This window comes from Pelodiscus sinensis, chromosome 24, assembly GCF_049634645.1.
Source record: "Pelodiscus sinensis isolate JC-2024 chromosome 24, ASM4963464v1, whole genome shotgun sequence".
NCBI classification, from domain to species: domain Eukaryota; kingdom Metazoa; phylum Chordata; order Testudines; family Trionychidae; genus Pelodiscus; species Pelodiscus sinensis.
The window spans coordinates 8,273,925-8,295,093 of NC_134734.1; the positions used below are offsets into that span (position 1 = coordinate 8,273,925).

The window sequence follows — 21,169 nt, forward strand, 5'->3', positions numbered from 1 at the left end:
CCCCTGCTGAGCCCAGTGCCACGCCCCCAAGGCCAAGCCAGGACTCTCTACCTGGCACCGGAGATAGGCGGAGACATCGCATCCACACCAGCCCTTTGCCCAGCTTATCACAGAGCAAACATCCTGGGCCAAGCAGATACAGCTGGAAACCCAATTCCAGGCAGCAGCTCCCCCCAGCTACTCCCTGCTCTAGGTAGCAGCTCCCCTCAGCTCTGGATCACGGCTCCCCGCAGTTCCAGGTAGCGGCTCTCCCCAGCTCCAGGCAGCAGCTCCCCCCAGCTCCAGGTAGCGGCTCCCCCCAGATCCCTCCAGCTCTAGGTAGCAACTCCCCCAAGATCCCTCCGGCTCCAGGCAGCAGCTCCCCCCAGCTCCAGGCAGCAGCTCCCCCCAGCTCCAGGTAGCGGCTCCCCCCAGATCCCCCCAGCTCCAGGTAGCGGCTCCCCCAAGATCCCTCCAGCTCTAGGTAGCAACTCCCCCAAGATCCCTCCGGCTCCAGGCAGCAGCTCCCCCCCAGTCTCTGGGTAGCAGCTCCAGGCCTTCCTGTCTGCACGATGTGCACGGGGTGCTGCTCACGGCTGGTGGGGCTGTCGCTAGTGCCCATGGCCCTGGCCTGCATCGTGGCCAATGTGCTTCTCATGTTTCCCAATGGGGAGACCAGATGGACTGATCACATCACCCTTCAGGTCTGGCTGATGGGCGGCCTCTGCGGCGGGGGACTCATGGTGAGTGGGGCAGCGTGGGGGAAGACTCCTGAGCCAGAGCAACCCCGTCTGTCCTTCCCTCTGTGCCACATCCCCTATGCTTCTTTCTGTGCCGTGTCTCTCTCTGCACGTCACCCATCTGTCTGTGCTTCCCTGTCATGTCATCCCATCTGCCTGGCCTTTCATATCATGTCCCCCATCCGTCCATCCCTTTCTGCCACATCCCCTGTCTGTCCCTCTGTAACATGCTCCCCTCTCTCCATCTGCCCATCCCTCCCCACCTCCCCCATCTCTCTTCCCTCTTCCCTGGCTCCTGTGGGCATGTGGGGAGGGGGGAGAGGGATGATGGGGTGATCAGGGGGGTGGCTCTGGGGGGGAGGGTTGCTCAGTCACCCTGCATGCTGCTGGATTCACGAGGACACAGCCCTGGCCAGTAGCCTTGTGTAACAAGGGGGAACCTCGGGGCATTGCTGAGAGGGTCAAATCAGACTGAATTGCTTAGACATTGGATTACTTGCAACCCAAAACTGGGGATCCCCCAATCTAAGGCACCAAACTAGCCACACAGAGCACTTCTGTTCAGCACACTGGCCAGCAAGGAGCCACATAAGCAATTCCTCCAGATACTCCCATTCTCCTGTGCGACAGCCAGCACCGCTCCTCACACAGGTGAGAGATTCTGAAAACCCATCTCACCAGCTCCAAACAGGTTCTTCCAACCCCAATGGACCAGCCACATCCTGGGTCAATTTATACGTCAGCTCCCCCCAAAGGAGCAGGCTGCGTTGATCCTTTGGATTCTAACCGCTAAAGGTTTATTCATAACCAGAAACTAAGGGTGAGAGAGAAAGTTGTTAAAGGGATCAAATCCACACACCAATTGCAGAGTTCTTGGTGCAGGTTTGCAGCAGAGATGATAAATATTGGCTTCTCTCTAGTCTCTGGAGCACATCTGCAGCTTAGATGCTGTGAAGATAGTGGATTGTGAAATGAACATACAAATCATTGTTGCAGCCACTGTTTTATGTTTGCACCAAACCTTGTACCAAGTGGGCCATGTGAGGTGTCTGTTGAAAGGTGAGTCACTAAATCTGTTTATACTATTTGTAGGCATGTCATTGCTGTATTTGAACCTGTGAGTCTTGGCTCTGTACACATATTGCGAATATTTGCTTCTGGGAGACACCAGCATGAAGCTGGACCAGCCTATTGTGAAAAGGCTACTAGTTCAGTGAAGTATTTGGCTGTCAATGGGCCTACAGCTGATGAACTCCTCTGTGAATATTCAGACCAGCATGTGAGCGATGGCTGCATGCAGGCATGAACAGTGACCGGCTCGTGTGACAAACTCCATCTTGCAGCATACTTTCATGCAGCATGAACAATTGGAGTCCATGCACACGGGCAAGGGTATTGAGCTAATCATTTATGAAGGATCTTTGCTATGAAGTGAAACCTGAAAGGATTTGGTGATGTGCTTGTATTGCAAATATCTGAGACCTTTTTTAAGACAGCGGTTTCTTCTTTCATTGCTACAAGCCTGCACCAAGAACTGTGCAATTGGTGTGTGTATTTTATCCCTTTAATAATTTCAATTTTCTTTCTTTCTTTCTTTCTTTCTTTCTTTCTTTCTTTCTTTCTTTCTTTCTTTCTTTCTTTCTTTCTTTCTTTCTTTCACAAACCTGTAGATTTTAGATTCTAATGATTTGGCACAGCTTGCTCTTTGGGTAAGATCTGAGATATAAATTGACTTGGGACTCTGGCCAGTCCTTTGGGATCTTTTTCATTTGGTGAGTTTGATTTGTTTTTCATAACCTCTGTCATGTAGGAGGTTTCTGGGGGCACCACTGAGAGGGTTAAATCAGGGTAACTTGCTTAAAGACAGGGCTACTTATAGCCCAAGACTGGGAGTCCTCCACTCTATGGCACCAAACAAGTCACAAAGGGCACTTCTGTCTGCCACACTGGCCAGCAAGAAGTCACACAAGGAACCCCCGTAGACATCCAGCTTCTCCTGTGCCACAGCCAGCACCTCTCCTTACTCAGATCAGAGGTTATGAAAACCCATCTCATCTGAGGATGTGGCTGGTGGACAAGAAACCAGAAGATCTGCCCAGCACAGGGCAGCTGGTGGATGAGTTTACAGACAGCCGGTCTGGAATCCCAGAGGCACCAGCTCACAAGAATGCCAAGCTACATCTGATGCCCTGCTGCAGAGAGAGGAGTCTGAACTTCCCCAGGTTAAAGTGATTCAGCTCAGTTTGGTCTTGAAGGGGGGAGAGATGTGATGAAGTGGTGTTGGGGGGATTTCATGCCCTTTGTTATGTTGCTGTCCTGTAGTAACCCCATGGGTGTGCCTCAGTTTCCCTGGGCACTGCACCAGTACCTAGATGGGGATTGGAATTTCGGTGTGATAGCCTCCCCCATGTACACAATGCCTGTTGCTTTCTGCAACCTGGGGTGTGTGACCAAATGACACCTTTTGCCCAGAATATAGGACAAAAGCCAGAGGCAGGGCTGGGACAGGCTGCTGAGTGTGTGAGTGAGTCTTGGCTGGCTTGGAGTGTAGGGAGGGGGCATTGATCCCCCTCTCCCTCCCAGGATAGATGGTGCTGGCCACTTCTGGCTCCTGTGCTGACAAGTCTGCTCCACGCTGTGTCCCTGCTGCGTAATAAACCTTCTCTTCTACCTACCAGCTGAGAGTCACATCTGGCTGCGGATGGGGTTGCAGGGCCTGGGAACTCCCCCATACCTCGGAGACTGAATATGAGCAGCATAAACGGAATCAGTAAATCATCAGCTTTCAATAGCTTTCAGCTCACTTTGCTCCTTTGTGTAGATTTGATGCAAACGTAACAGAGTAATGTCATACCCTCTAGTCTGTATAAGGAGTGGTCAGGAGAAGTTGGAGTGTCTAAGGGTATGTCTACATTACCCTCCTAATTCGAACTAGGAGGGTAATGTAGGCCTACCGCACTTGCAAATGAAGCCCGGGATTTGAATTTCCCGGGCTTCATTTGCATAAGCCGGGCGCCGCCATTTTTAAATCCCGGCTAGTTCGAACCCCGTGCCGCGCGGCTACACGCGGCACAGAGTAGCTAGTTCGGATTAGGCTTCTAATCCGAACTAGCTGTACTCCTCGTGGAATGAGGAGTACAGCTAGTTCGGACTAGGAAGCCTAATCCGAACTAGATACTCTGTGCCGCGTGTAGCCGCGCGGCACGTAGTCTGCACTAGTGGACATTTAAAAATGGCGGCTCCCGGCTTATGCAAATGAAGCCCGGGAAATTCAAATCCCGGGCTTCATTTGCAAGTGCGGTATGCCTACATTACCCTGCTAGTTCGAACTAGCGGGGTAGTGTAGACATACCCTAAGGGAATTGCTTGTGTGACCTCTTCTTAACCAGTGGGATGAACAGAAGTGCTCTTTGATAACTGTTTTGGGGTTCCTTAGAGTAGAAGACCCAGAGTCTTGGGGTAGCCCCATCACTAAAAAATTCTCCTTGATTTGATCCTCTCAGCAGTGCCCCCAGAAATCTCCTTTATTACAATGGGTCATTGAGTCCCTTGTTTAGAGCTTTAATTGGTAGCAAAGACCTTCTCAAGGTGAGAAGCCAGATTGAAGACAATATGGAGAGAGCCCAGGGCCCTTTACGCCCTCAGCCAAGTGGAGGGAATCCCATAGCTCTCGCTGTGGAAAAGTACCTCCCAAGATGGAGGTTGGAATCATGTGGGCAAGTCGTGTCCATACATAACTCAGTTATTTGCAGGCTCCCGTGCTGGTCTGAACGATCACAGAAAAGCTCCTCAGATGTGGATTGGCACCTCCCAAGGCCCATTGTTAGTCAAGTTCTGCTATTCAACCCAAATATCCCTTCACAATAGGCTGGCCCAGCAATACAAGCACGTCGCCAATACTCATAACTTCCAATACAGTGCTCCATGCATACGAATGGCACGGTCATAGCCAGCGAACCATACGCTTTCCATGGACACCTCACTTGGGCCACTTTGGATGAGATTTGTTGCAAACAGAACAGTGGTCACAACAGTGATCTATATGGTCATATTTTAATCAGAGAAGGCCACAGCTTAGTCTGCCTGGTCTGTCTCCACCTGTTGTGTGACCCATGGAGGCAAAGGAGTTGGTTTACCTCCCAAGGTGCCCATGGGCACTTGGAGGACTGAATGTTGCCTCCATTGGCCTCCTCTCCATGGGCATATGTGGCACAGATCCTGGGGGGGGCAGGGTTCATTGGTGGATATGCCAAAGATATGCCCCGCCCCGAGCCACCTCGCAGGGAACTTTCCTTGGCTTGGGTTCCACTGCAGGCCGATATCCCACTTCTCACACCAACTGCATCCCACCATGCCTTGTCCCAAGCATGCCCTCGCTCCACACCACTGCCTCTGGCTCACCAGCGCTGCCCTTTTGCCTCCTCAGAGCTTTCTGTTGGGGCCTCGACTACCAGCTGCTTCTTCTAACTCATTTTCCAGGGCCTGCAAAACCCCTCCTTGATCAATGCTGGCTGGCTTTGCAAAGTTCAGCCCCCTACAGTTAAGAAGGGGAGGCCAGGGTACAGCTGCCAGCCTGGGGTCCTTGGCTCCATGGCTCCACCAAGCAGCTGCTGTTCTCCTGGTCTCCAGCTGGGTCTTGCTCTTCCTTCAGGATCAGTCCTCCAGTTTCACTGCCTCCATGTCTGAGCCTCCGGCTCCCAGCCCTCTGCATGCTCTGCCCCACGAGTCCCCTGTACTGGAGCCCACTGCAGAATGACCTGTGATTCGCTACCCTGCGTCAGACAGATTTTTGTGTGTGGACAGAAGCGGGGAAGAGGCGGGTTCCTGGATCTCAAACCGGAGTGGATGCCAAGGCTTGGAATACCACATAGGCAGTCCCAGAGATCTCACCTCTTAACCCTGATCTCTTGGCAGCAGGTGGCTTGGTGGGGTGGTCGCCCCTAGTTTCTTGCAGCTCCTCCACATCCCACTGGACACTCAGGACACAGCAAGGCAAAGCCCAGAGGGAATCGGAGGCAGACATACCAATGTCTCCACATTCCCAGCCTCCTCACATTGGTCCTTTCCCCATAAGGAATGACATTGACGAGGGTGGGAGGAACAGTAGGAGGGGCAGCGTGTGGCAGGCAGGGGACTATCCCGACTCCAAGCAATGGGTGCGGGAGGGCAGAGATCCCATGCCAGGGCCTCTCCACATTAGCTTTCCTTTTCAATTAAGTGCACCCCATTGACCTTTGAGCTGGAGCTGCTGTTATCAGGGAGCCAGTGCTGATATGGGGCCTTATCAGCCAGCTGGGGAGGATGGTTATGCGCTTGCCTAGGAGGGGTCTGGGGAACTGCCTGACACTGGATAGGACTGAATGGGGGAGAGTTGTGGGCTGTAGGTTTTGACATGTATACTCCCCACTTCAGGTTCTCTGCCCCGGGCTCTCGGCCATCCGCGCTGGGGGGAAAGGCTGCTGTGGAGTTGGATGCTGCGGGAACCGGTGCCGGGTACGGACCCCACCCCAATCCTCCTTCCTAGGGGTAGGGATAGGGAAACTGGGGAAACAGCAGGAGGGCAGCTGGGGCGGCAGCATGAGGTATGGGAGGGGCTCTGGGGTGAGGAGGGCAGTTGGGGGACAGGCATCTGTGCCCTGAGCTCACCTCACCCTGTTTCCCCCCCAGATGCTGCGCTCTGTGTTCTGCTCGCTTTGGGGTGCCCTAGGGGCATTTTACTGCCTGGTTGTGTCCGCGACTGGCTTGGCCAAGGGGCCAAGCTGTGAGAACGCTGAGGGTATATGGAAGTCACACTTCGAGGACAGCAGGTATGCCCCGCCCCCATAATAACTTAGGGTATGTCTACACTACCACCCTAGTTCGAACTAGGCTGGTAGTGTAGACATACCCTTAGGGAGTCCCCCAGCCAGAGCCCCCTCCAAGCCCACCACAACCCTGACAGCCCCCCAAACTCTGACCCCCTAGTCCCACCTCTTAACCTCTCCCTTCTACAGCTCTGCCCCCCAATCCAGGCCCTATCCACCCACCCTGGGGTGCCCCATTGCACCCTCAGACCCTGGTGGAACTCTGCAAAGAAGGGGAAGCTCAACTGGTGGGTGTCTCCCCCCGACCCCAGAGGAGACCCCTGGAGAAACTGAGCAGGCATGGGGGGGATGTAAAGCTAATACCCAAACTCCCATGCTCCCTGCCCCCTCCCTGATCCTGCCCTCCCAGGGATCATGCTCCCTCACTTCCCTGGTCCCTCCAAACTAGCCCCCCCGCCCCCGATCCCCAAACCATGATCACCCTGACCATGCCTTCCTGCCGGCAGCAAGAACTACTTGGCGAACCGAACGCTCTGGGAGCTCTGCGTGAACCCCCCACAGGCGGTCCTGTGGCATGTGGTGCTCTTCTCCATCACCCTGGGGCTGGGGGCACTGGAGCTGGTGCTGTGTGCTGTGCAGGTGGTCAACGGACTGCTGGGAACCCTCTGCGGGGATTGCCGCAAGCCAGCCGAGCGCCAGGTGAGAGGCGCAGGCAAGCTGAGTAAATACCTGGCCAGAGCACACAGAGTGCTGGGTAAATACCCAGCCAGGGCATTCAGGCAGTTGGGTAAATACCTGGCCAGGGCACGCGGGGAGCTGGGTAAATACCTGGCCAGGGCACGTGGGGAGCTAGGTAAATACCCAGTCAGGGAATGCAGGGAGCTGCATAAATACACAGATAGGTATAAATCCCCACGTGCCGTGGGGAGCTGGGTAAATACTCAATGAGGGCATGCTGGGAGTTGGGTAAATACCTGGCCAGGGCATGCGGGCAGTTGGGTAAATACCCAGTCAGGGCACGTGGAGACCTAGGTAAATACCCGGTCAGGGCATGAGGAGAGCTGGATAAATACCCGGTCAGGGCATGCAGAGACCTAGGTAAATAGCCGGTCAGGGCATGAGGAGAGTTGGGTAAATACCCGGTCAGAGTATGCAGAGACCTGGGTAAACACTTGGTCAGGGCATGCAGGGAGCTGGGTAAATTCCCACTCACTAACTGGCTATGTCTCCTGTTCTCCTACAGGGCGAAGGCCTCTGAGTCACTGACACCCCAATGCATTGAAGGGGCCCCTTCTCCCTTCCCAGGGAGTTCCTTCTCACCATGCCATCACTCTACCCTCCCTGTTTGTCCATCCCAGAGAGCTTCAGGGGAGGGTGAAGCTCTCTGGGGCTCAGTGACTGCAGGCCAATTGGACCCCTATTGGGGGGCTCCAGCAGGGGCCCTCAGCCTGCACTATCCTAGTCTGAAGATCTCAGGACCCTTCGTAGATCCCCCAGCTTATTCCTCCCCCGCAATGGAGTAAAGACCCCACATGGCTCCCACCTGGTGCTTGTGGGTTTCATTGGGAGCACACTGGGGGGAGGGAGACCCGATTCAGAGAGAGGGCAGTTAGGAGGAGGGGCAGCGAGGGATTCAAACTGCTAGAGGTCTGTGTGACCTTCATCCCCAGGTCTTCATGGGAGGCAGATGGGGATGTGGGGCGGGGGATAAACCTTGTGGAAGAGGGTGGGATGGCAGGGGAAGAGGTTAGAACTGAGAGGATCAGGTAAAGCTGGGGGCTTAGGGGTGGAGCCATTCTTTCCACTGTGTCCTTGATGTGGGTGTATCATAGCCCCCTGTGCCCCTACCCCTGGCCCCAGATTTTCACTCACTCCCCAGCCAGTCAGTCCCTGCTCTGGGGCCAGGTGGGAGCTGGCACCCCCCACAGGGGACAGCCCCCAGGCCGCACTCCCTACCCTCCTGAGCCAGCTAGTCTGTCTGCGGGGAGGTCAGGGTATTGGAGACTCCAACCCTGCCCCTCCAATTCCCACCTTCTGTCCTTCCTTAGCTGGGGGAGAACAACCATCCTACTCCCCTACCCTCTCCAGCATTGCCAGGGTTGCAACCACCCAATGAGACACAGATGCCACTCAGCTCAGGACCAGAACAAATGCTTTATGGGGGGCAAAGGGGGCCACACACAGGGCTGGGCTGGCCCAATGAGCCCAGCTAAATTATTGTAGTTGTGGGGCTGTGGTGGTGGAACTGGGAGTGGTGCCCTGGGTGGACTGGAAAGTAGGGGTCTCGCTGCAGCATTTGAAGTAGACGTCGTTCAGTGCCGTGTTGTCACCTTTCTCCTGGGGGGCCTCTACCCTACTGGCCATGGAGCAGATGCCATTCTGGCCACAGGAGAGGCTCTGGGGACCCCACGTTCCCCAGCACCGCCCAGCCCCCTGCAGCTCCGTCCCATCCGTGCAGTAAAACTTGATGTTGTTGGCTGCTGTGTCATCCTTGAGACCCTGGCACTTCTCCACCCGCAGGCGGAACTGAGTCAGCCGCTTCCCCGGGGGGCATTTCTTCATCTGACTCCAGTGGCCCCAACTGGGAAGAGAGAACAGGTCAGCTGGGCACGGCCCACAGGAAACACGGCCTTCCCTCCCACCTTCTGCCTCTCTGACTTGGGGGCCTGCTGCCTTAATATCCTACTTTTGCCACCAGGATCCCACTATCAATCCCACAATCCTGCTGCTGCCACTGCTAATGCAATATCAAGACAACAAAACCACCACTGACACCACAATGCCACCCCTGCCACCATTAACCCACTGTAAATACCACAGTCCCACTGCTGAAACCATGATCTCATGACTGACGCGTCTAACCCATTGGCAATATCACAGTTCCACTCCTGACATTACAATCCCACCGCTACCACTACTATCCCATTGTCAATACCACAATCCCACCACTGACACCACCGTCAATAGCATCCTTCCATCTCTGCCACCGTTATCCTCCTGCCAATCCTTGCCCTGTTTGTGACAGCCACATTCCAGTAGTATGCATGGAGCCCACTGTCCATTCGGCCACCTGCCCACACCTTCTGATGGACCCATCCTTGCAGTACTCACGGCCCCACGTTGGACTGGATGGTGGTGCCATCGGAGCAGGACAGCCGGATCCCATTCAGTGCTGTGTCATCCCCAGTGAGCTGGGGTGTCTGTACCTGCAGGGGGTTGGGGGGCAGTGAGAATGGGCATTAGAGATTAGATTGTTCCCCGTCACTTCAGTACAAGGAGATGGGGGCATATGGGTGCGGGGAGGGAAAAAAGCAGAGGAACTCTCGGCTGTGGGTCAGGGAATCTGAGTTAGGGAGCAGGGCAGGGGGAAGAAGTCAAGGAATGGGGCAGGGAGAGCCCAGGAATCTTTACCTTAATGGCGAACCCATCGGCAAAGCTGCCTTTGGGGCAGGACTGTTCTGGGCCCCACGTCCCCCATTTCCCTCCATTGCTGACGGTGATCTTGGCCTGGCCCCATGCACCCTGCAGGCAGCCACAGAGTACAAGCACAAGCGTGGCATGCAGGGAGATGTCCATGGCTGGGTGGGTGAGCAGAGGGAGCCAGCTGTGGATGTGCAGCTCCTGGCATGGGATGGGGTGTTTTGTACTGGGGAGGGCAGGGTAAGCTGAGTTCTGCCCTGTGTGGGCAGTGCAGAGGGGCTGGTCTCTGTGTCTGTTAGTTCAAGTCCAGGGCTATAATTAGGTTAATCATGCCTCCACAGCCCCAGGGCACATGGCGCAAGGTTCCTGCTGCCACCCACCCAGGGCTCTGCTGCCTCATCGGCCTGACTCTCGGAAACACCCAGAGCAAACACGTCATGTAACAGCATCTCTGGCCTCATGCCAAACAATGCAACTGTCTCCTCTGGCACCCACAGTGCCTTTATGGTACCAGGATCCCACTGTTCCCACTTTGGTCCTGGTATCCAGCTTTTTGACATCACTATGCCGTTCCGGCCCCAGGATCCCATTGCTTACTCCACTGTTATGGCTTCAGACATAGTATCTCACTGCTAACACCATGATGCTGTTGCACCAGGATCCCATCGCTGAGCTCACTCTTACTGCTTTGGATGTAGTATCCCACTCCTGATACCTATGCTGTTATGATGACAGGATCCCTTCAATGACCCCAGTTGCAGTATCCCAGCAAGCCTTCTGCTAGCCCCCCGATACTGCTTTGGACATAGCCTCCCACTGCTGCCATCATGATATCAACTTCCCACCACACCTCATCTGTCCCTTCTGGCACCAGGACACCCCTATTGCCAGTTACATGGGTGGGGCTCACCCCCTGCCTTTATTTAACCCCTTTGTGAGATTGTCCCTTAAGACAGCCCACATTCACTGGATTATAAATTGGCTTACTGATTGGTGTCCCAATGGACCTGTCCGTGGGGAATCGTCAGTGAGTGGGAGTGTTCCCAGTGGGTTTCTGCAGGGTTCGGGGCTGGGCCCTGCACAAGTCAGCTGCTTCATCAGTCACCTGCAAGAAAACAATCTCACCCTGATAAACTTGCAGATGACCCAAACCTTGGGGGAGTGGGAAATATGGGGAGGAGCCGGTTCAGAGCCATGTGCATCACAAGCCAAAACTAGGTTTGAAGGTGGTTAAATGCCAGCGTATATTTGGTGCATCGGGCAGACGTAGGGCACAGGGGACTCTCCTGGGGAGCAGCAGCTCTGAAACACATCTGAGGGGCAAGGTAGCTGATAGGCCAAACCAGAGCTCCCGGCACGACACTGGAACCCAAGGGGCTCTTGCGATCCTGGCTGCATGAGCAGGAGCCTTGTGTCGGGGCAGAGCGATGATTTTACTCCTGGATTGGGCCCAGTTCTGGTACCCGCTGCTCCGGCATTGGAGAGGGACGAGAGATTAGATACCCGGCCTTCGAGTGGAACCAGCAATGCAGGGTCGTGTCAGAGTCTGGTTCAGACGACATTTCGGGGAGGCAGGTTAGGGTCCTAAGAGCTCTGGTCTGGGAATTGCTTTGGGGCTGGTGTCGAGCCAGGGGCTTGTCAGAGCTAAGGAAGGGTGGTAAGGTCACAGGGCTAGCAGTGCAGTCGGGATGACTCACACTAGCTCTCCTGGCAGAAGCAAACTTGCATTTTTCCATGGTCTCCGGGAGACCCATCTTTGGTTCTCCCTTCCCGCATGTGGCTGTGCCCAGGATGCCAGCAGGACCTGGACCTGTCTGCTCACACCTGGCCCCCTCATTGTCAGCTAATTGCCTTGGACCTCTGTGGGCATTCCCAGCAGCTAGGCAGCTGCTGCTAAGAGGTGATCTCCACTAGTATCTCCCTCCCCTGGGAAACGTCCCCCCAGCACCCACCAGGTGCTGAGACATAATGCATCAGGGAAACTGAGTCACACCACCAGTTCACACTAAGATTGCAGCAATTCCTGCCTTCTCCGCACCTGATATACAATTTCCCCTGTTGCATGACAGCTGCCCCACCTTTCCATTCCCCAGAAACACCCAGAACACGCAGCTCCCAGAGTCACTCACAGTAATTACAGGCTGTCAGGCTGACAGAGATCCTGGGCGAGGTACAGCCGCAGGTGACACAGGGACTCAATTAGCAAAGAATGTAAGGAGTGCAATGCGGTGCATGCGGCTCTGTGGGCAGAAGGCCTATGACACTGCCTTGGTGTGATTACTAACTTATGTGATCCAGGAAAGAAGGGCTGCTGTAATAATCGTAAAACCAGCGAGCAATCCTGTGGCACCTTAAAGACTTGTTACCACACACACACACACACACACACACACACACCCCCTCTTTACCCAGTTCCTAGGGCTCAAGTTTCAACCCTGTGAATTTACACACCCATCCTTACCCAATTCCTAGGGCTCAGGGTGTAACAACCCGCAGGTTGGCAGGATCTTTAGCCATTTGAAAGAGCCTCACACAGTAATATCTGTATCCTCTATTTATTGACAATTCCCAAACAAGCTAAGCACACAGGCTACGTCTAGATTGCATCCCTTTTTCGTAAAAGGGATGCAAATTAGACGTATCGCAATTGCTAATGAAGCAGGGATCTAAATCTCCCCTGCTTCATTAGCATAAAAATGGCTGCCGCTTTTTTCCAGGATGGAGCTTTGCCGGAAAAGAGCGCCAGTCTAGACGCGGATCTTTCGGAAAATAAAGCCTTTTCAGAAAGATCCCTTGACTCCAGGCCTTATAGTAATGGCTGCTATTCTTCAGTCTGGCTGCAGAAGGCGGATTTGGTTCAGGCCTAGCACAGACATTCCAACATGGCTACGGAAAAGCCATATTGTTACAGACTAACCAATTTATCTGGGCACAAGCTTTTGTGGGCAAAGACCCAGAGGCCGGTGAGGTGTCTGGCTTGGTACCACACAGCTTTTGGGTTGAAAAACGAGACTGATCTTAAACAAACCCAGGGCGCATCAAACGGATTTACAAACTTGCTAACTGATAGATCTCCAAATGACCCTGAAAACGGAAACAACACCAAGCCAATCTGTTTCCAGTGGGGTTCGATTATCAAAGAGCTGAGCTGGGAGGAAACATAAATCGCCCTGAGAAATGTTGCAAATGACCCAGAAACTTGGGGGAGCGGGAAATAGCGAAAAGGGTGTGGCATTTGCTCACAGCAAATCAATACAGGCAGTCCCCGGGTTACGTACAAGATAGGGACTGTAGGTTTGTTCTTAAGTTGAATCTGTATGTAAGTCGGAACTGGCATCAGCCGCTGTTGAAACTGATCAGTTCCACTTACATACAGATTCAACTTAAGAACCCCAGGCGTCCCCAAGTCAGCTGCTGCTGAAACTGATCAGCAGCTGATTCCAGGAAGCCCAGGGCAGAGCAACTCTGCCTCGGGCTTCCTGTAGTCAGCTGCTGGTCAGTTTCAGCAGCGGCTGACTTGGGGACGCCTGGGGCAGAGCAGCTCGGGTGCTGCTGGGTTGGTCCAGTAGCGCGGCCGTTCCTCGGCGCTACTGGACCAACCCAGCAGCAGCCCAGCTGCTCTGCCCCAGGCATCCTGATTCAGCCTCTGCTGAAACTGATCAGCAGCGGCTGAATCAGGACGCCTGGGGCAGAGCAGCTGGGGTGCTGCCGGGTTGGTCCAGTAGCACCAAGGAGCGGTGCTGCGGGACCAACCGGCAGTGCCCCACCTGCTCTACTACAGGCCCCCAGCTTTGCTCTACATCTCCCTGGTCTGCTGGGGGGGCACTAGCTGCGTCCCTCCCCCAACAGACCAGGGAGACGTGGAGCAAAGCGGCGGAGGACCCGGGCCGGACCACGGCGCTTCCAGATCAGCACCGCGGTCCGGCCCGGGTCCTCCGCCGCTTTGCTCCCTGTCTCCCTGGTCTGCTGGCTCCCTCAGCAGACCAGGGAGACGGGGAGCAGCTTTTCTCGCCCCGGAGGAGGCAGGCGGCGGGACCAGGCGTCCCGCCGCTCCAGTCCTCCGGGGTGAGAAATCCCCGTTCGTAACTGCGGATCCGACATAAGTCGGATCCGCGTAACTCGGGGACTGCCTGTACTATGTTTTGAAGGTGGCTAGATGCCAATGTAGACTAGGAACGAAGCCAGTGACCATACATATATGTAAGTGGGGGAATGGTTCCGCTATTGTGGGGAACTTTCCTGGCTTCTATACACCCCGGTGAAATTGACCAGCGAAAAGATCTGAGTCCCCGCTCCCACTTCCTTTACCCCACAGCTCCCCTGATCCTGAGGGCTCCCCTTCCACTCTCCTGAGTAGCAGAGTCCTCGAAACCCCAACAAGGCTGGGCCCAGGTTTCCTGGGGCTTAATCCCTGACCTTGTAGTCACTAGGGGCAGGAGTTAGGGTGTCCCCACTCCGAGGTGCTCTCTTTACACTGCAGGCCTTCTTGGCCCAGTGATCATTTCATCAGGTTCAAAGCAAATACAATTTATTAAACATCAACTGATTAAAGAGAAAAGAATAAGAAAAAAATGAGAATGGTTAAATGAGAACACACAGCCCTGCTCTGTAGCACAGGGACATCAAAACAGCAGCCTGCAGAGTGTAAGGACAGTTCACAGCCTCTTCCTTAGAGGCCCTGGATGTGCTGCAGGGGGCTGCAGGCTGGACACGCTTGCTCTGGCAGTGACCACACAGCCTCAAGCTCTAAGTGGCCAGACCCCTCTCCCAGTCCAGAGCCTCTCCCCACACTTTGCAGTTCCCAGCTGCTCACCACACCCAGCTGCAGGCTGTGCTGCTTGGCCAGCCTCTAGCTCCTTGCCTTGCTTCTCTGTTCCTTTTGGCTCTCTGAGCACTGCCAGTCTGCTGCTCAACACAGGGTCTGTGCTCCTTGAGCTGTGTGTATCTGGCTCTGCTGCTGCAAAAACTGCCCCTCAGCACAGCTTGCACTCCTTGGGCTGTCTCTCAGCTCTCTCCTTGCTCAGAGAGACCCAGAACAATCCCAGCTCACACGGAGGACGGGTCCTGGCCTCTTGCTTTTCTCACTGGCCTGTCCAACTTGTCAATCAGGCTGAGCTGGAGTGTTGGCTGCTTTCCATTGTCTCTGGGGTCTGTCAGTCGCATGGACCCTTCCCCTTTTGATACTGGGAGCTGGCAAGCCAAAAAACTCCCACAGAGTTTCAGTACGGGGCTAACATCCCCTTACATATAGGACAAGGAGATCTCTCCTGGGATGCAGCGGCTTTGAAACAGATTTGGAGGGGCCCGGTGAATAATCAGCCAGACGCAACACCGTGGCCAAAACAACTAATGTCACCCTGGTCTGCATAAATGGGAATTTCATGTAGGAGTGGAGACAGTCTTTGGTGTCTGGTTAAAGGATCACAAAATCTGCCGTATGCCAAGAGACACCAGGACAGGGGTGGGCAATTATTTTCACAAGGGGGCCACTTAATGAATTTTGCTATGTGGTTGTGAGCCAGCGCCACCCTCAGAAGGGGCGGGGCGGGGCGGGGCCTGGAGTGGAAAGGGTGGGGTTAGGGACTAGCCTCCCCCAGAGTTGTCTGGGGTCAGCGGCTTTGCAGTAAAACACAGCAAAGGGCTCTCGGCTTCCAGCCCCACCACTACTGCCTTGCCTGGGTTGCTGCGACTATTTAAAAGGCTCTGGCTCTGGCCCCTGCAACCGGGAGCCAGGAGCCATTTAAATGGGATCCTGCTGCCTGAGCCACTGCCTGGAAACTCAGTGGCATGGGCAGTGGTACATGAATAGAAAGTGGCCAGATGCAGCCACGGTCGGCCCGAGCCATTTTGGTGCCCCAGGCCCAGACACACGGTGCCGCCCTCAGGCGCACGGTGCATGCGCTGCCCAGCCCAGCCCGGCCACCGCTGCTGGCATGCAGCCCGGGGCAGGCCACTCCTGGCTGTGCAGGGCCCCGTGGCCGTGGGGGAAAGGGTGCTGCTGGCCGGGACCACAGGGATGGGGGTGGGCGGCACCTGATGGCAGCTATAAGGGATGCTGCAGGCCCCTTACAGCTGCCATCAGGCACCCCCCATTGGTTGGCACCCCGGGCAGCTGCCCGTCTCGCCCACCCCTTAGTCCGGCCCTGGATGCAGCCCATAGGCCAGATCAAAGAGTTAGATGGGGCCGGATACGGCCCCCAGGCTGCATCTCGCCCACCCCTGTGCCAGGACATTGAGCTAACAGAGAGAAGGTCCCAGACTCCTAGCTGGTGCCCATGCTTGGCCCATATAGTCCCCGAGGAAGCCCCTTCCACTGTGACAGCCTGGTGGGCTCTGCCTGCTCTCGGGCCCCTACCCCTCCTGGCAGCCCGGTGGGCTCTGCCTGCTCACCTGCCCAGTCCAGTAGCCCCCTCCTTCCAGCCCAGCCCCCATATCCCCCACTTTGTCAAAGCTATGTAGGGTTCATCCAGAAACGGGTCTATTTTATGCTCTAGATCCTGGCCCTGGAACAGCACCTAAGGCCGAACCCCTTCATCCGAAATCTCACCAAGACACCAGTGCCTACTTCCCAAGAAGCGACTCAGTCCCCAGCACCTACTTGAGGAGAAATCTGGTCTCTTCAGTGCCACAGCTTCCTCCAAAAGGTGGCAAAAACTCACAAAATTCCCTCACAGCGTTTCTCCCAAGACTGAGCACTTGCTCGCATGCAAGGAACTTCCCAGAGGAACAGTCTGGTTGATGCCACACTGACACTGGACGCAGCCTTCTCCTTAGCCATTCCTATCATTATGCTGTGTGGCTTTGAAACTGGTGCTCTGGGCCCAGAAGTGCCCCCTATGTCAGGGCTAAAATCCCACAGGGCTGGGTGCAGAAAGGCAACCACTCTCCTTCAGCCTTGAAAGCCTTCCTGAACAGATGGTAAGTTGAGGCACAGCGGGAGGGAGGCGACCGTTCTGCGGGGTGGGGGACAAGCATGGAAGGGGTTTCAGAGATCAGCTAACGTGTATTCAGGGCCGGGCCCTGGGGCGGTAAGGGCCAGCGGGGAGAGGCGGGAGCAGGGCTGAGGATGGACTGAAGGCTGTGACAGATGCCGGGAAGGATTGTCTCACATGACCTGGAATGCGCATGACAGCCAGAGCCAGCCTCCATGGCAGGCAGTGTTAGAGGCTACTGGTGCGGATCCTCCCCGCTCCGCTTGGCCTGGAGTAAAATGATGCTTTCTCCAGGAACTGGAGTCACTCAGCTAATTAACTCAGCAGGGAACTTGCCTGGGGAAGTTGCAGTCTTGGTGCAAGAGCCAGGACCAGTCTAACCAGGTTCCAGGTACTGGCTGATGAAGCAGGAGAGGCTGCAGAGAGCCAGCCCTGCCCTGGCCAGTCCGGTATCATCCAAGAACTTCCGGGAGCCGTGTTGGGCTCTTCAGAGTCCCTGGGGAGCCAGACACGTTCTGAAGCCAGCTGGGCTTCGACAGGGGGAGGGGGAGGGGGAGGGTTGGTGCCACTGCTGGACAAAGCCAGGAGCTGCCAGGGGTAGCTCAGTGAGGGCAGGAGCCAGCAACCAGACTAGGGGGAGAACATGGGAGCCACCCACAGAGGGGGCCTCTTGCAGAGATCACAAAGGATGGGCACATCAGGCAACTCTCTCAGACCCCTGCCCATTCCCCAACCCCTCTGAGCCAGTCAATCCCTGCCTTTGGGCCAGGTGGGAGTGGGTGTCCCATTCTCTGCCCCCCTGAGCCCCTGTGGTACGTCTAGACTACATGGCTCCGTTGACGGAGCCATGTAAAATAGTTTACTCAGCATAGTCAAAGAAGCAGGGATTTAAATAATCCCCGCTTCATTAAAATAAAAATGGCCACCACGCTGTGCCGACAATCAGCTGATCTGGCACAATGCGGCAGTCTAGACGTGGCGGGGTTGACAAGGGAAGCCTTTGTCAACCACTCCTGTCAACCTCATTTCACAAGGAATTCCAGAGCAGTTGACAAAGGCTTCAGATCAGCTGATTGTCTGCACAGCACGGCGGCCATTTTTATTTTAATGAAGCAGGGATTATTTAAATCCCCGCTTCTTTGACTATGCCGAGTAAACTTCTTTACACGGCTCCATTGATGGAGCCATGTAGTCTAGATGCACCCTGGCTGTGTCTACACTGCATCCCTTTTCCGCAAAAGGGATGCAAATTAGACACTTCGCAATTGCAAATGAAGCGGGAATTTAAATCCCCCCGCTTCATTTGCATAAAAATGGCTGCCGCTTTTTTCCGGCTTGGAGTTTTGCCAGAAAAAAGCGTCAGTCTAGACGCGGATCTTTCGGAAAATAAAGCCTTTTCCGAAAGATCCCTTATTCCTCACTTTAAGAGGAATCATGCCTCAGTTTCCCCTATCTTGGGCCAGAGGTTCTGGCCTACCCCTTTGTCATGTTATTGGAATCTTAGGATCACTGTTGCAACCATGGTGGGGGTTTCCCCAAAAGTCTGTACAAAGGGGGCCATGTGAGATGTCACATGAAAGCTTCTGTTCTACTGATTCTGTATATGGTATTCATGTACTTGTATAATGTCTGCATGTGGAGTTATAAATATGTACTCTTTATGGACGCTGGAAGGTTCTCTGTCTGAGGCAGAGCAATGGGCAAAGAATGTTCAGCCAGCGGCTATGCTAATTAGCGAGGAGACAATGAAGCTCTAGGTGCCAATACACACCTCATGAATGTGACTGATACCTGCAAACCAGCCAAGGATCAAGGGCAGCCAATGTGGGACACAGGGATAGGTCATTGGACCATGTGACCTGCAATGACCTGTTCTGGCCAGAAAGATGCCAGGACAGGTATATAAGGGTATGTCTACACTACAGCACTAATTCGAACTAACTTAATTCGAATTAGTGCATCTAGACCTAAAAACTAGTTCGAATTAGCATGTATTCTCCTTAACAACCTCACTCTCATGCTTTTCTTTCTTTTGGTAATAAAACTTTAGATTTTAGATTCTAAAGGATTGGCTCAGCGTGATCTTGTGAGTAAGATCCAGAGTGTAAATTAATTAGGATCTGTGGCTGGTTTCTTGGGACCGGAAGAACCCATTCAGGGACAGTGCCAGGGGGCTCTCTGTGCGCTGAAGGCGGCACTAGTCCAAGGCCCACAGCTGGTCAATCCGGATTTTAGCAAATCCTTCCTGGGGTTCACCCAGCCCCAGAGCCCAGGCTGGGCGTGGTGCTGATGCAAACTGGCCTAGTGGGGAGAAGCGCCCCACTGTGCACTCAGAAAGACGCTACTGCGCCAGGATAGACGCTACTGCCCCGGGAACAGCCAGAGAAGCAACGCCTGGTCCCGGGCTGGGCCCTTCCAACGCTGCAGCCCTGTCTGTTTGGGCGGAGATTCCCAGTGTGCGCTGACCCCGCCCCCTGACCTGGCTGCACCAGGTGAAAGGGGCCAACGCCGAGCTGCCGAGCTGGGGCCTGCTCCTGCGGGATTACGACATGGAGGTGGGTCCACGTGAAGGGGAGTGCTAACGTCACAGCTGATGCTTTACCTCTGAACTTCCCCAGGCCACTGGCTGAGTGACCCAGCTCAGTTCAGACCAGAAGGCCTCGGCATCGGGTATGTAAAGTGGGGGAAGGCTCTGCCCACATTCCGCCCCCAGAACATCTGCTGCAGGCACTAGCCCCCAGCACTAGCCCTCCCGGTTCTGCAGGTGAGAGGCCTGGCTGGGCTCAGCCCACGGTGTGCATTCCACCAGGCACAAGGAGGGTTCAGTGAGCACACACATGCCCGCTCTCCTCCCCTTCCCTGACCTCCCCATAGTCGGAAAGGGGATCATTCACGTGACACGCCACCCCACTTCCTGGGGGTGGGAAAGGGGTGGGGACAAGCAAAAGGGCAGAGCTGGAGGTGGGGCTGCGGCTTGCCTCTCCCAGACCTGCTTTCACCAACCACCCATGCTTGAACAGGAAAGAGATGTGAGGAAATGGAGGGCTTGTGGGGGTTCAAAGGGGTTACCCACAGGGGGGGCACTCAGTGTTCCCGGCTGTTACTGGTTTAACCAGGGGAGGGGGAGGGAGTTTGTTGTTGCGGGACCAGCACAGAACTGGAGCCCCCAGTGACCGGGAGACCCAGCTGGGATGGCACAGCCGGGTTTGGCCAGTGGGAGGCCAATGGGCTGCGGGGAGAGGACCCAGCTGGTCCCAACCAAGAGGGACAAAGGACCTAGGAGTGGGGAAGTAGAGAAGAAAGGGAGCCCCAGCAACCCTGGTTACTTGGGCAGAATCATAGAACCATAGAGCTGGAAGAGACCTCAGAAGTCATCAAGTCCAGCCCCCTGCCCTAGGCAGGACCAATCCCAACTAAATCAACCCAGCCAGGGCTTTGTCAAGCCAAGACTTAAAAACCTCTAGGGATGGAGATTCCACCATCTCCCTAGGGAACCCATCCCAGTACTTCACCACCCTCCTAGGGAAATAGTTTTTCCTAATAGCCAACCTAGACCCCCCCCCCCGTCATGATTATGAGGGTTAGCCAGCAGCCTGGGGATTAAGAGGTTAACTACACCTAGCCAGGTGGAGTGACCAATAGGAATGTAGGTGGGATTTTTCAACCTGGGACAAAGGAATTTGGGTTTTTTTCCTTTCTCCCTTTTGTCTCTCTGAGGCTGTGTCCAGACTCCATGCCTCCGTCGACGGAGGCATGTAGATTAGCCAGCTCGGAAGAGGGAAATGAAGCCGCGATTAAAATAATCGCGGCTTCATTTAAATTTAAATGGCCGCCCCGATCTGCCGATCAGCTGTTTGTCGGCAGATCGGGAGAGTCTGGACGCGATGCCCCGACAAAGAAGCCTTTCTTCATCGACACAGGTAAACCTGGTTTCACGAGGCTTACCTGTGTCGATGAAGAAAGGCTTCTTTGTCGGGGCATCGCGTCCAGACTCTCCCGATCTGCCGACAAACAGCTGATCGGCAGATCGGGGCGGCCATTTAAATTTAAATGAAGCCGCGATTATTTTAATCGCGGCTTCATTTCCCTCTTCCGAGCTGGCTAATCTACATGCCTCCGTCGACGGAGGCATGGAGTCTGGACACAGCCTGAGGGACTTCTCTGCAGCTACAGAGAGGGACAAGCATGTCTCTCTCTCTCCAGAGTGGCCACCAGGGAAACCTGGGTGGGTTAGCCTCCCACTAGTTCGAATTAAGGGTCTATACACCCCTTAATTCGAACTAGTAAGTTTGAA

At 54.8% G+C, this 21,169-nt stretch overlaps 2 protein-coding genes across 2 annotated transcripts; one reads left to right on the forward strand and one right to left on the reverse strand.

Annotated features, from left to right (window-relative positions):
- The first annotated feature begins 102 nt into the window (after positions 1–102).
- Positions 103–7,865, forward strand: TM4SF5 (transmembrane 4 L six family member 5). The gene is made up of 6 exons (XM_075907278.1): positions 103–318; positions 464–722; positions 6,132–6,212; positions 6,387–6,526; positions 7,030–7,222; positions 7,767–7,865. Exons 2-6 carry the CDS (start codon positions 552–554, stop codon positions 7,779–7,781), a joined length of 600 nt encoding a protein of 199 aa, XP_075763393.1. The 5' UTR covers positions 103–318; positions 464–551; the 3' UTR covers positions 7,782–7,865.
- A 793-nt stretch (positions 7,866–8,658) lies between these two features.
- On the reverse strand, positions 8,659–10,165 carry VMO1 (vitelline membrane outer layer 1 homolog). The gene is made up of 3 exons (XM_006114627.4): positions 9,935–10,165; positions 9,635–9,729; positions 8,659–9,104 (listed from the first exon to the last, which is right to left on the reverse strand). The coding sequence occupies exons 1-3, from the start codon at positions 10,097–10,099 to the stop codon at positions 8,738–8,740; spliced, it is 627 nt and encodes a 208-aa protein (XP_006114689.2). The 5' UTR covers positions 10,100–10,165; the 3' UTR covers positions 8,659–8,737.
- Positions 10,166–21,169: the final 11,004 nt, after the last annotated feature.